A 15915-nucleotide genomic window follows, 5' to 3' on the forward strand; every position below is an offset into this window, starting at 1 on the left:
TACCCCACACCTGAAGAATATGTCATCCAAAAATTATGTCACCACTGCACTACGACGTCACAATCACCTGCCATACAGCATTTGCGCCGCTGATAACGAACTCATATCACATTGGGATTGTTGCGACGATAAACAAAAAAAAACAGTTTGCTCGATTTTGGGTTATCGTCTGCCCGTTTTCGACGACCATCTGTACACTTTAGAGGGCCTAATCAGGCTAATGCAGTACTGGGAATTTTTCGGTGACAGGTGGGTGTTAGGAATGACATATGCAAAAATTGTTGAGCCAGGTCAACTAGAAGTGCATGTGGTACTAAACTATACCAGACCAGTAGACAGGTATCTGCGTGATTGGAAATGTGCGATACCGGTACAGCGCCTGAACGCAAAAATTGTATCCCTTCCTACCTTCTAAATTTGTAAATGGAACTGAACACTTTCGAGCAGCTATACGGTAGGTACCGTATTTCAGTATTTAGTTACATACCGGTACCGTAAAAGCGCCTAACTTCGGACAGTTCCTAACTTCGGACAAAATTTTTGAACGGCCATATCTTGGCTAAAACGCGCCGTATATTGCTAATTTTAATTAATATAGGTTGCGCTGTTATATCTACATCTATTCTCATCTTTTTTAATGTTGCATAATTATTTTTTTGGTAAAAAAACGGAAATTTTGCCGAAAATTGACTGCCCGGCATTCAACGGCGCAGAGCGTCGCTCCTACTGAAGCTATCATCGTCAAAATACCATCATTCGGTAGAGGGCGACAACAATGTATATAATTTATTTGAGTGATCGCAAGATGTCGTACGAGATTCAAATAAAACCTAAAATTCTGAATTATAAATTCCGTAAGAATATTAAGATTTCACGCAGCGTCAAAAATTACGTCAACCTCACGTAGATTATTTTTCGCTCACTTCCGACACGACGTCACACTGCGTCGCGGAAATGAATTTTGACGCCAGACACAACGGAGCCAATATGACAATTTCCGTTAAGATAAAGACGGCGTTCCAATGTAATATTTTTGTATTTTGTTCGGTCATGTATGAATATATGCCAAAATTATATTAATGAAAGTACATGTCACACTTAATCGATGACGTTGAAAATCGAATATATAAAACTATAATAATTCCAACGTCCGTATGGCACAGTGCACTGACTTAACCATTATTTTATGATTAGTAGTCGATATGACAGTTATTGAATACGGTCTGGGTGAATTTTATTCACTCGAAATTAAAAATAAATTTAATCTCCAACAAATAAACGGGACCTACCTGTTTACAAGATTAGGTTGAATTTTAAATTAAACTTTACAATCGGATTTACCGTGTGTTTGATATAAATTATCATTTATAAAGATAACCGCGCAGAATAAAAAAAAGCTATCCGTCGAGAATATTAATACTTCAAAGACTTCGATAGAAGCCCGTTAAAATACTTCATTGTGGATTGAAACGGTTTGCATCAGATATATTTACGTATGCATTTCCTGATTAAAATGATTAACGTGTTATTATACTCATCTGAAGTATCGAAAATAACGAACGAAAGATGTAAACATAGGACGACGGAAGTTTCAAATAATGCATTTTCGTCGTGACGTCAATGTTACGTTACGACGACGATCGAGCGTCTTATCTTCACGCAACGACGTGATTACGTCATCCGCATCGGAAGCTTCTTTCTCTCTGTACGTCGCGGTTACGCAGTGAAGAAAATGACTGTCCGAAGTTAGGGCAGTGAAGGATGACGGTCAGATGGAAAGAAATATCGATTATTTCAATAGTAAAAATAGTCCAATTGAACCGAAATTTGCAGGGAATGTAAATTACCGCACGAATGTTTTACCGAGCAATTTTGGCACCGTTTGGACAATAAATGGCCGAGTTATTGACGGAAATATAGTAATTTTGTCCGAAGTTAGGCGCTTTTACGGTACAGTACTTCAGTACTTGTTCGTGAGTAAGTAATCAACAAGAAAAGCGGTTTTTCAATATGTGTCAAAGAACAACAACTGGAGTACTGGTGTGAGTAAGTTGCATGAAACCTGATTACAGGATTAGAAAATGAAGCAAGACACCTGCTGACCTGACAGCCTGAATACCGGTACCAGAATACGTTGATCATTATATACCGGTACTCTACCGGTATAAGTTTATAATATTCAGTACTGTAGTATTTGTTGGCTGACATTTGTTTTCTTTCTACTTTGGTTAATGCGTTCAACACGTTTTGGACTTACTCTAAATTTCTAGTTCACTGTTTTTGTTCACTTCCCTTTTTCTTTTCTGTCTATTACTCTATATATGTAAATAAATGGAAATAACAACTACCCATCTTCTCAAGGTGAACACCAGCGCTAGAGAGCCTCACTATGGGATTTTGTAAAAAATTACAAAAAATGCAGACGCCATTTGGGGGAACAAAGGATGTTATTGCGAAATGCTTTAGGGACATCCCACTAAGAATTTGAGTTCGGCGGTATGGCGAATCGTGCCAAACGAATTCATTGCAAATCAATTAAACAACAAATAGACTAATGATGCATAGAATGGATGAATTTCAACAAGTTTATTTTTTACTATTCGAAGACATTTTGGTCAGGTACAATCTCAAATCATCATTCTTTGATATGATAACTCCTTTTCTACCAAAAAAGCGATTATAAAAGAATTAACAGTTCTACTTCTTCAAAATTTCCAAATGACCTGCACCAAACTATATTTTCAGTAAATTTTATTTTGTATTAAAAATCGGAAACGGAAATTCCGAATGAAACAGTCGGCGCGATTACGCCATTCGTTGAAATTGCAGACTTTTTCAATGATGATGAATTTTCTGTTGCGCAAAATATTCAGTCCATGGCCGATATCAGCATTAAAAATGTTTTGCCCTATTAATTTATTATTTTCAAATAACTCGCCGTCGACCCGACTTACGATAAAATAAAAGTATTACTTCTCTGTAATACTACAATCTGCGTACATAAAATTACGTGGTATACTGCCAATTTTGAGCTGTTCTTGGAACACTATTACTAAGTTTATTTGTAATATATCGCCGTTAAAAAAATCCCAATATGGGGGGTAAATTTCCAATGAGTACAAGTTATGTATTTTTCGATATTGCCCACATTGAGAATCGCTCATCTACGGTAAACTCTAACTAAAGCCATCATTTTATTCTAATTTATTTCGAAATTATGACACAACAATTAACGGCATTGTTGACTAATAATTGGTTCATTTTATCGATAAAATAGAAATTAATGATATGAATTCATTTATTCCATGAAATATTTGGAAGCGATTGTGCATGTATACTCGGGATGGGTAATTGCTATAGCAAGATGCCTACTAAGGAGTTGAAAGATAAAATAAGAGCGAGGAGGAGTATCTTTGAGGATAAACGACGACCAACAAGGCTCATAAAAAAGGCGATAAAAAATATCGTTCGTTATATCAAAAAGAAGAGGAGAAACAGTAAAGATTTAATGGTTGGTATTTACGGTTTTGCTACGCGTATCTGTCAATAGTTCTCTCACTAAAATATATTTGTGTTTATATTTACATATATATAGGGAGAGAAATGGGTTAAACATAGATTTTGTGATAATCGGCGAAGGAGATAGGACGAAACGAAACCCTCAGTCGTTTTCATCGATTTTGAGGAAATATCTATGTGTTCTAGCTATCTATGACATCACAGTAAGATCTTGGCATCAGCTGATCATCAAATTGACTATTGTGTCATACTCATGATGTCGGCATTGGGCAAAATTAGCGTGTCAGTGTACTTTTGCGTTTGGTTAATTAGCATTTTGTTTAGTTATTTTGATTTGACGCAACCTACGAATGCATCATTTCAGTGATGCTTGGCATCTCGATTTTGTTTTTATTTTAGAATCGTTTCGTGACAAGGGCGACAGAGATCGGTCGATTGACAAGAAAACAACTGAAAAAGGTTTGAATTTAGATTCAAAACTAGCAGCAGACATGATTTTGCAGTTGACCCTACTTAGACTTAGAATATGATTTACATATTTATCCCGGGAAAGAGGAAAGCCGATAAGACGGCTTAATCACAGGGCGAACCATGGCCTCTCGTCCGCTTACCAACCAGTTCATGTCGAGTAGGCTATGGGATTAGTTAGCCAGTTACTTGTTTTCGAAAGCATGGAATCGATGGCGGAGGAAGCCGTGACCGATCACTTAAATTTGAATAACGTTTCTGGGTTTGAGGAACCCAGGGCTGCTCCACTTTCGCACATTTGCTTTATAAAAACTTTTTGTCTTGTCTATATGTTAAAACTGAATTACACTAAACCGTTTGTTAATACCTACCTTTCTTTCTAGACTTTCTGTTGTTGCTTGTATTGGGAAATATGTGATATTGAATATTACGAGGATTTTGACGATTTGTTCGACCCGCCGACGCCTTCATGCCTCCAGGATAAATTTTATGATTTATTCAACGTGCCGGGGCCTTCATGCCACGATGGAGATTGGCAGTATGTGACTCTATTCACTCCAGGAATTTGCCCCAATCCACTCTCTGCAGATGACGACGAGGTCAATTATGTTTCTAGTATATTGATCGGTAACCTTTGTATATTATTAATTTTTACAAACAATCAGTGATGGATACTTTTCTTCAAATTTCGTTGATTAGCGGTGATAAAAGACCGCCTTATATTTTATTTTATATACTATCGTTATGGTGACCGTACATTTGAACCCATGTACATTTGAACCCACGTGTATATCCGCGGGTTCATTCTATATTCGGGTGCTAAAACCCATGGGTTAGGGTTAGTATGGGTTCAACTATCCGTAAAACAAAAAAATTTCCATATGTGCAATAGCATGCAGGTGCAATTGTCATGGGTTCAAATGTAATGGAACCTATCGTTATAGCTTACGATCGCGTTACGGTACCTAACCTCTGCTCGATTAAAATTTTATATATAGCCTACTTATGAATGGCGTTACGGTTACATAAATTTGGTTTTTACCTAGACCCCTCTAGTGAAGCCAGGTAAAAACATGTAAGCTGTTTTTTCATTTACCATACGATTGCTTTTTTATTTCCTTTCAGCTCCTAAAAAATCGTTAGAATTTTCCCTAAATTGAAACTGTTGATTTTCAGATCATTTCTCGCCATCCTTCTCCGCGACCATTTGGAGCTTACGTGGAACAAAAAGAACTCTTGGACTGGTTTGAAAAAGTAGGCTATTTACTTACGCAATTTCAAAACAATAAATATTCCACATTGACATAATACAGCCGGATATTAAAATATTTTAGGGATGCAACAATGACTAAACAAAAGTATATATTGTAATTAAATAATCCCATGTTAGAAATAGTCGTAAAATAAAATCGTGCGTGGGCTTTATATTTATTTCGGACCTCCTGAAGTATGCGCACCAAGATGGCGCACAACCTGAACTCAGGGTGTGTACCAGGTTAGGGTTCAGGTTATGTGACATCTTGGTGCACATACTTCAGGAGTACCTTTATTTCTTTGTTTTGGTTTAGATTGAACATCAAGCTTCAGTGAAAGAAATAGAATGGGTGAGGAAACTAAATTTAAGGATAAAATTTGAATTAAATGTCTCAAATTATCATTCTAGCTCTTGATAAATGTTTATTTAGAATTATTTTATAACAACAAATTGCTAGTTCTTGAATTTTATAATTTTCTATTTTTCCAGGAGATCAAATGGAAACTACCTTTTTACGGACCCGAAGATTCGTATGTGCATACTTATCGGGTAGGCCTATGTTATTTTCTTTTTCTTCTGTTTACCAACAAGAAGTATTCTTGTTATTTACTGCTCGTAAATAAAGCAAACTAACTTTTGTTGATCTATCATTAAGGTCGAGGAGGAAGAAGGAGACAAAGAAAGAGAGCAGGTAATTGAAATTTAAAACTTATTTTTTCCCTCCGAACCTATTGCATGTACTTTGAGTAAAGACCCATTTGTGCATAATCTATTCATAGTTCATTAGTGAAAATCGGGCGTCTTCACTCCAGTTGCCTCTCCTTATATATACTAAATCATGATAAGCTGAATAGAAATTTTCAATGAATTCTCAAATTTTAAGTTTTGGTTAATGGTGATGAAGATTATTCATGAGCATTTTAGTTTATTAAACTCTCATATTCAATTTAAATGGCGGTATGACATGGGTATGATATTAGAAAAATAGATTAACAGTAATATTTGGAGACTTGGGGTGAGGGCTAATTCGTTCGCAACGCCGTTGCGTTTATGAAAAGTTCGCGCGCACTTGGAAGCAAAAAAGATTATCTATGTGACATGACAAGTTACGGATGACCACTGAAGTGCCAAGGCCTACTGACACTATAAAGAATTATACTAATAGCAGTAGTAATTTTTATTGACGTCACTAATATTTTTTTGTTTACCAGAAAAAAGCTATTTTGCATTCTGGTGCCCTCTAAATGCTGACGTAGACTCCACAGATGACATATGTTGGACGCTCCCGGACTTCGACGAGGTATTACTATTTTTACATAAATTCTTAATTATAAATTTCTTGTCTCTGTATAGAAATATGGAAGATTTTTGTGTGGATCAACACATTTATGTATATTCCATCAATCAAGAAGGGTAATTTGTTATGGAAGTAAACATAATTTTTGATGTGTTATTGGCGAAAATACCAAACGTGCGGAATGGGAAGCAAACAGTATTTTTCAAGTGTGTCTTTTTTCAGAGCAAGTTGATTCAAAGAAGGAGCAATTCTAAATGCGACGCCGTGACAACAACAAAGGTATGATTCAAAATAAAACTTTGATATGGATTAAATTTTTTTATTTATGTAATGTTATACTAAAATCGATCTGTTGATTTAATAGGATTTTAAAATTATCAAGATGGGTAAAATAATATATCCATTAGAAGTTTATGACATAGTACAGCTGTATTTTCGAATTCTAGGTTATATTCATATTTTGCCAGGCTGGAGAACGGCTCACAGGTCCATCAATTCGATTTTGGTGTCCACTGGATGTCACTCTGGAATCATCCGATAACATATGTTGGGAGATCCCAACATTCTAGTAAGTGTACATTGATATTTTCATACAAAACCTTTTCTAACCGTTAAATTTTATAGCTGAGTGCCTAAACATTCAGAGCTTTGTATAAATTGTTTGTTTATGCGATTGCCATGAATGACAAATGAAAGATAAAACTGTATCAACTGGCGTAATTCGATGAAATTTAATACATCAGATGAATTTTTTTAGCATAATAATTTTTTTTATTCAAATTCCAGAGCATCAACCCAACGACGAACTAAACTTGGGGCACCGAGATGAAAAAGTTTAGTTCGAATTCGAAGGTATTTTTTGTATATATAGATAAAAATATTTAACCAATAATTGTTCAGAATTTTGGGACGGTTGTTATTTCTGTACTTACTAAAGCGCATTGTCCCTCAAATTTTTATTCGAAGTATAATTTTTTATTTTTATTTTATCAGATCGATGAGTGACACAGATGCTTGAATTTCGGTGCCAACTAAATGTAAGTGTGGAATCATCCGACGACATTGCCGCAAGCAGGACTATAGTGGTACAAATGGAATTTTCATTACATTCACCTTCCGTCGGACTTCAGGCTGACAACTTTGATTCTTATTACCAGGATACACATTGTGACATAACTTACACAGCTTCAATTCAAAATTCTGTCGCTGTTTTCAGAAAGATTGAAAATGCGTCTACCCAGTCCAAAAAAAATGGGCTGGCACTCCGAACGCTTAAAATCTAAAAAGAAAACTGATATTCTGACTTCAACCCTCAAAAGTGAAAGATTGACGGCGCTTTTTAGGCGGAGTCATCACATTGTCAAAATAGAATTTTGGACATGATGATATATGTACTCTGTATTGGAGAAGTGTCATTTTCCTTAAACCTCATCTTTGTGAGTGAAACAATTAGATGAGATTGGCCATCAATCTCTTGGTGTACTTCAATAACCAAAGGTGAATTTTCATTATCTTTTTTTTTAGTTTGAATCTGGCGTATTTATTCTGCATGATCGATTAGTTTTTTTTTAATAAAGTTACCCTTAAATCTACTTAGGATAACATTTGATATCATTTAACTAAATGATGCAGATAAGTATAGATAGGACCCCACGGATCACTCTTATGCTGTTTTCCTGACTGGACGATTTATATAACTATATTTTAATAATAATATATAATAAAATATATAAATATATTTTGTTCATGAAATTATCCCCGCTTTATTATTTTCACATCACATAAATAAATTGTTTCTTATAGGTTAACTATGGGACTGCTGTGGCAAGCAAAGCAAATTTGAACTCGCTCTAATAATTGAAAATCAGCATTCAACCGACCAAGAGTTCAGAGCCAACTGTAGATTCGATCTTCAACTCAGAAGCCAGAGATAATTGGGATACCAATTGGCAACGTTGATTTATATCTCGGGTATGACCTATACGCATATTACGCAATTCACAGCAGAATTGAGGTTCTCATCACAATTGAATTCGATTATAAAAAATCAATTTTAGGGATTTACAAACGGAGCTCTTCCACACGATAAATTGCCATTTCTCTTTTTGGACGACAAAACTGTATTTTGGTATTTTCAAATTGATTTCTACAAACAAAAGCTTCATTCAGCAGGTATTCACAAAATATGTTTTTTATAGTTAGGTCGTATATTTCATTTTTTGATTTGTATTAATATTATGTGAAGGTTAAAGTGATAGCAACGTTATGGAAACTAAAGGAAGTTTTTGGTTGCAAATGTGTATGTAACGATGTTACTTTTTTACCCGAGTGGGTTAAGAGCATATGTGATAAAACATTTCACTATGATGAATAAACTTGGCTCATGTGCTTGGAGTGTATTTAAAAGTGTTGTCACCTCAATTTTAAAATTACCGTAATACTGATTGAATATATTTCAGGCTAAGTATGAAAAACCCTTTCGTGAATTTCTTTTTAAACCTCACTTCATTACTCACCCAAGTTTCCATGGATTGACAATGATGGAGAATGGAGCGAAAAAGCATCACCATAAGGAGCATCATTATGTTTGTTTAAATTGAAAGTGCTCATATTAGGATGGAATATAAATGGGAGGCCAGAAAAAGGGGATCGTTTTGAAGGAATGAAATTCTCTGTAACCGTCACTTTCTTCTATACAAAAATGGATGTTACCAGTGGTGAGAATCAGCCGGTTCGCAATGGTTTTATAGAACCATCTCACGGAATTTTATGAGATCAGAGAACCGGCTAGCATTACTGTTTACTCCCAATGATTTTTTGTAACATAACCGGGTGAAAAATATGACTTTTGTGATGAAACCGGCTGACAAAAAAATTGAATCCCACCACTGGATGTTATATATAAATTGTATATTTATATAATTTTTTTAATTAATGATCGGCAATGATATATACAAATACATGCATGTTTTTCAATTTTCTTTGCTTGTAATGGCAAGAGGTCTCTATTTTGTTATATACACTGGGATTAATAACGTTAAATTAGTATGATGGGTGGATTTACATATTCATAGTAGAAAAGAAGTAGGCTAAGTCGATCAGACCGTTCGTCCGTTTGCTAGTTCAGTTGCACGGGGTATGGAAATTATTATTTCAGCAGTTTATCGTTTCACACTTTCAGCTTTATAAAATTCAAATGCCAATATTGCAAGAACAACAAAGCAATCAGTATAAACAGACTGAAATAATCAAATAGAGAATATATATATATATGGCTGCGCTTGGCCTGCACAACCCTGGCAGTGCAAAGCATCTACCAGCGGTTCTCGAACTTTTTTTGCTTGCGGCGCACTAAGCAAATATAATTTTTTTTGCGGCACACTTGCAAAAAAATAAAATTACTTTTAAGGAAATTTACTACGCAAATGTTATTGCGATGGGTGGGTCTTTTTTATGAATAAATAAGATTGAAACGAGGTTCCGTCGTCGTCAATTTTAAAATGTCGCCCTTTTTTCGAGTCACTTATATGAACACGCTTGGAAGTGGAATAGCAAAGTAAAAGTAGAATATTATTTTAAGCTTACCAATTATGATGGTTAATTGCAATTTGAGCTTCCATATAATAAGCCTATAAACTATGGCTTGATAAGTGATGTAAACAAGACGCAATTTCGAGCATCTCCAATATTTCATAAATGCATTTAGTCTCAAACGAGTGTTTCCACGTACGATTTCATTAAACTCGTTGGTATACTTGTGCCCTATGAAGCTAGATTTAATTACCAGGGCATGCGTAGAGCACTACTGGAGTTGAGGGAAAAGAGGCGAGTGCCTAGCGGGTGGAGTGACCGAGGTAGATGGTCTAGTCTAGAGGGATAGGGAAAAGGTCGGGGCAATGGGTATAACTCTAGAATGAGAAGGTTTAGAAAGTCATAGGGAGAAGGTTTACGAAGTCAGAGGGTCAGGGTCATTGTCAATACTATGTTGGCCCTACTAGCCGTTTCATCAGCTTCGTTCTCTAGCTATTATCTCCTCGCCACGCATACCTTGCCTGATGAACACCAACTCAATGTTCCCATGTGCAACCTGTTAGCCACAACTAAACTCTTTATTTATACCTAAACTGGACCGACAGCACCAACCTATCTATCCCTCTAAGCCAGTGTTTCCCAACCTTTTTTGGTCGCGGACTATTTTCACACCAGGGAAAATTTTTGCGGACTCAACGTGCGTTAACTGTAAAACCGAACTCTGTGTGAAGGAGCAATAAAATTAAAAATAACAGAACAGTACGTTTATAGTCCATATTTACAAAATTCAAACGAAACCGTGGCGAGGGTGCTCAATCATTGAGACATCGAGAACTGCTCGCTCTGACAAACTCGAAAGATATTATGAGATCACTGGCGACGATTCGCTGAGGAAAATTATAGGAAAGAATTTGCAACTAAAATTCATCTGATTTTTGTCCTTATCGATCGCCTTCGTAAAATTAAAAAATTAACAATATCTTTATGGCTGGTTCCTGAATTCGCTGTCATTTTTTGTCTGTATTTTTCTATCGAGTCTATGTTTTTTTGTCTCGAAACAAATCCTCCGAAATGTTGTTACTGTGTATCCATTGAAATCTGATAGAACTCATCTAATGGTATTTCATATTCAAATTATTATATCCGCTCGGAAAATTTTGAAATGTAAATGTTACATTTTTGTTATTTGTATTGGTGAATCGAATTTTACCAAATAGCCCACTGAAAAGATGTGAAATTCATGCGATATTGGCGCACAATAAGATCATTTAAAAATGTAGCAATGGTGTTACGGGAAACAAATAGATAAAAAACACATATACAACACTCAATCTTAACGGAAGCGAAAAGTACGTTTAACTCGTGTTTTTGTCAGAAATCTGCGAGTCCGTTGTGCAATTTAATCGTTTGATTCAGCGCGATTGACCCGTTGTGTCCAAGTCACATGTTACCAGGTATTGCAATAGTTTGCTGTTCGAATATTTTGCCCAGCCCTCCTTGCCTTTTATGTTACTTAAATCGTAACTTGGCTGGTACTTGAGTCTGGTAAAAACGTTTTCGCCCCGCAATGAATTTTGCGACACTGAAAAGGTTAGTGACCTACATTAAATATACTACTACATAACTTTATAATTTGGTCGATGCGGACTCATTCGAACTTTCTGCAGCTCATTTGAGGAGTGGAAGTGGTGACTCCTCTTCGGCCCATGGGCCGCGGCCCATTAAGTTAGTTCCTTTACACTTGGCTAACACAGACAGTCCCCAAACTCATAATAGAACTATAATGTAAGAAATCTGAACAAAATTTTGCCCTAACCCTAACCTGGTACACATACTACAGGAGTTTATTTTTTGGTTGAATTAGATAATTGAATTTTTCCTGACGAGGCCGCGGCCCATAGCTTGATGGGCCACGGCCCATGTGGCCCAATTAGATGGGCTGTGGCCCCGGCCCATGGGTCGTAGAGGAGTCACCACCCCTGTAGCATTTGAGACCGCGGACTCGGGTTGGGAAACACTGCTCTAAGCCTTCTACCTACCGAACGCACGACTTTTGTGATTTATATGCGGGAGTATGGAAGAATTGTGCTGACGATAGTAAAAGGCACTCAACGTCAAAATAACATTTAATTTGAGCTGAATAAAATTGAGCCATTATTTAGGTTGCACTGAAATATAATATGCCGTTTCGAGAACATTGTTAGATTTGGCTTGCATGCCTCACACTTTTGCCCATTTATATTTCTCTATTATCTTAACAATCCCAGACAAATCATGGTATATCTTTATTATCTTGATTTCCTGTTGACAGTGACTCATTATTGCGCCATAGTAAAGACATAGGAAGCGAAACTTTTCCCCGGGTTTTGATATAATGCCCTTTTCTGATACTTTGTTCTATACGACACTGTGGGATTGCGAAAGTGTCGTTTAATATTGAGATTTGCCTTGGATACAGTTTATATTAGGGGTGCGGGCTTCGTGAAATCTGTCATATTAAGTTGGCTTAGTTAGGCCCTATTTAGTATTGGCTAATATTGCTTGTTATTGTAATTGTTATTTTATCATTCTTTCATTGTTTATTTATAATAGTGCATCCGTGTCGTTATAAATTAGTTTTATCGTTGGTCTTCAAGTTTCTGTGCTGTAGCAACATTTTACTTATATGTGGAGATCGATGAATACAGTTCGTTTTCTGAGGATCTCGTTGCCTTTTTACTTTTGTTGTGCAGTTACTAGAAGCTGGGAGATTGCGCATAATTCTTCAAGACGGATGCGGGTGCAAATAGGACTTCACTATAACAACGTTGAGTGGATTGGAATTCACGTTCCTACTTTAAAGACATCGAAAACATTGGGAGAAAGATCAATATCGATTAACATTAAAAAACATGATGTACTGCAAACTTGACTTAACAATTATTTCATTTACCATGATTGTCTGAGACTAGGGCTGGGCGTTTCGAAACACTGATATGTCGAAACGGCGGCGTTTCGACCTTCGAAACGGATATTATGACGTCATAGCAAATGCAACCTGAAATTAGTCAAGGTATCATTCAGGGATGTCCAATTCGAATTTGATATCAAAATTTATTCGAATATCGTGACTCTCAAATATCGTTTTTAGTGTTTATAAAAATATTAAATATCGCGCAAACGTCCTAGCGCCGCCGTCCACGTTTTGATTGAAAATTTATAACACGTCGAGGAAGTTTTTAATTAAAAATATTTTACAATTATTATGGTATATTTTAACATAGTTGAGATAGTCTGGGACACTCTGGGTAACTGCGCAATAAATCTAAAATCAAATCAAATTTAGCTCAACGATGTCGATGTAACGCTGACGATAATAAACAGTCAGGGTCACAACGAAAATTAGGCGTATCAAAAATCCGAGTTATTGTTGATTTTACTGTATAATTTAAACATTCCACCTAGTTGTTCTTTTTTCTGTGCTTGCCACGATACACCATAATTCATAAATACTGTAATGTTTACCAAGTCCATTTCCTTAGAGGAAAAAAAATAACTAATTTTAATAAAAGACCAATTCCTATGTTCCTGGAGTTTAGAATGTATTCGGAATTCGGAAGATTCAAAAATATCTTTTTCCAGAATGTATTTGAAATAGTCAGGTACTCGGTTATGGCTCTCCCTAGTATAATTACCACACTGGATCACAAGAATTTGTGGCATCGGATAAATTAGAAAATGACCCCACCCATTACATTAGATGAGGGCAGGGCCGCATTGAGATGTTGAGAGGCCCCATGCTCTGCTGCTTGTGAGCCCCATCTCTAACAATGACGTAATTCGTATTATCCTGGCGCCATTTGGCCGCTGCTTTGTCATTGAGCAGAAACATTCGTGGAATTATCATTATCGTTTTATCCTCTCGAATTAGCATCCAGTGATATCCTTTTGTGGATTTAATTGTGGAAAATATATGTCATTATACATTAAATTCGATGGGTAATAATGGTATCATATTTTACTGTTTATGACAAACGTGTGTTTCGTTTCAAAGGCAAAATTTCGTTTCGAAAATGCCCAGCCCTATCTGAGACTATTTCAAATTGTCACGCACCATAATAGGTAGAATAAATGAGAATACATACCATTACTGCATTACCGTTCATTCTGTTACTTCTACTACTAACGCCTTCTATCTTCAGCTACCAGTATGAGTACTGGTACCTCTTTAATATTACACTATTTTATCTATTATGTGTACACAAAGTTCTAAAGTATAAGTATAAGTTTATTTCGACTCCATAATTAATACATAACAGCTTTTCCCTTGAATTCTCTTTTAAAAACATCAAGCTAAAAATCCCAAAAATAATAACAAGATGATTATTGCCTTTTAGCGCCATCTTGAGGCCATGATGTTCTCGCACAAAAGCGTTTCTGGTAATTTTGTATCCTAAGTTTTATTCACGCAGCTGGGCGTAAATAAGGTACCGGTACCCTATATCCGCTACCCCAAGTACACTACACCGAATAGTCACGGATATCATGATAATTCCGGGCAAAGCCCGGAATAATATGAATATTTCGTGAATTTATTTGCTTACATTTTATTGTGACTTTCCTGAACAGCTAATAAGTCTAGTACCAAGTCCATGCTTCCGAAAACAAACAATATAACTAATCCCATACCCGACTTGGAATGGTAACAGGACGAGAGGCCGTGGTTCGCCATATGGATAAGCCGTCTTATCGGCTTTCCTCTCCCCCGGGATAAATATGTAAATCCTATCCTATCCTAATAAAACGGTTCCATTACATTTGAACCCATGACAATTGCACCTGTATGCTATTGCACCTATGGAATTTTTTTTGTTTCTCGGATAGTTAAACCGATACTAACCCTAACCCATGGGTTTTAGCACCCGCATATAGATTGAACCCGTAGATATACGCATGGGTTCAAATGTACATGGGTTCAAATGTACTGTCACCTAATAAAACAATTTGATTAATTGATTGACCTGCAGACCTGAGACCTGTACCGGTATTACCGGTATTCTTCAGTTCTTGAAAGAAACATGGCTGTAGGGTAGATTCGTAATGTCAGATTGCAAGATTGTCAGACATCAGGTCAGGTTATAGTTTATTTGGTTAGACTCTGTCCTGTTGTTGATGTGACTAGCCTATCACTGTATCACCCCAATGCTGATGGAATTAGGTACGGTATGTGATAATTCAAGACAAATGAGTTCTTACTATTTGTCATGTAGCAAAAGAAGATAACATGCGGTTAACCCACCTCTTTATGCAGTCATGCACCCAACTTTGGTTGGGCAATTTGACTCCCAACTTTGGTTGGGCAATTTGGCTCCCAACTTTAATGAGCTTGGTGAAATCTTTTTTTATGTCTTTACTGCTTTATGTCCATAATGAATACTGTTCACTCTTGTTTACATAATCTGTATTCAATTTGAGAACTTTTATAAAATTATTAAAATGGTGTGGCAAATGATTCTTATTTTTAATTACAATTCTTATTTTTTATTTTAATTTCTTTTTCATTTATTTATCTTTTCGTTTGTTTGTGTCATTTAAATTTATCTAAAGCTCATTTTTCTAACTTTATTTTACCCCCATGGTTGTGCGTGTGTGTGTGAATTGATTCAATAATTTTGGGTAAGTGAACATGTACGACTTCTTTTTCGCAAAACCTTTCATCTTATATTCTGTACCCTTATCCAAGGTTTTGTTTGCTCTCCTAATTTCATAATCAGTTTTTATTTATTTATTTTTATCAATTGATCAATCACCTTTTATGGTGATTATGGAGTCGAAATGGACTTATCTTATCTACATTGTCTCTGTA

General features: G+C 36.0%; 1 protein-coding gene across 1 annotated transcript; it reads left to right on the forward strand.

Moving 5' to 3' along the window:
* Positions 1 to 3313: 3313 nt before the first annotated feature.
* Positions 3314 to 7088, forward strand: LOC120340847 (uncharacterized). Its single transcript, XM_078115241.1, has 10 exons — positions 3314 to 3511; positions 3919 to 3978; positions 4371 to 4586; positions 5164 to 5241; positions 5556 to 5591; positions 5732 to 5791; positions 5898 to 5933; positions 6454 to 6542; positions 6762 to 6818; positions 7007 to 7088. The coding sequence occupies exons 1-8, from the start codon at positions 3344 to 3346 to the stop codon at positions 6484 to 6486; spliced, it is 687 nt and encodes a 228-aa protein (XP_077971367.1). The 5' UTR covers positions 3314 to 3343; the 3' UTR covers positions 6487 to 6542; positions 6762 to 6818; positions 7007 to 7088.
* Positions 7089 to 15915: the final 8827 nt, after the last annotated feature.

Source organism: Styela clava, chromosome 1 (assembly GCF_964204865.1).
Source record: "Styela clava chromosome 1, kaStyClav1.hap1.2, whole genome shotgun sequence".
Taxonomy (NCBI): Eukaryota; Metazoa; Chordata; class Ascidiacea; order Stolidobranchia; family Styelidae; genus Styela; species Styela clava.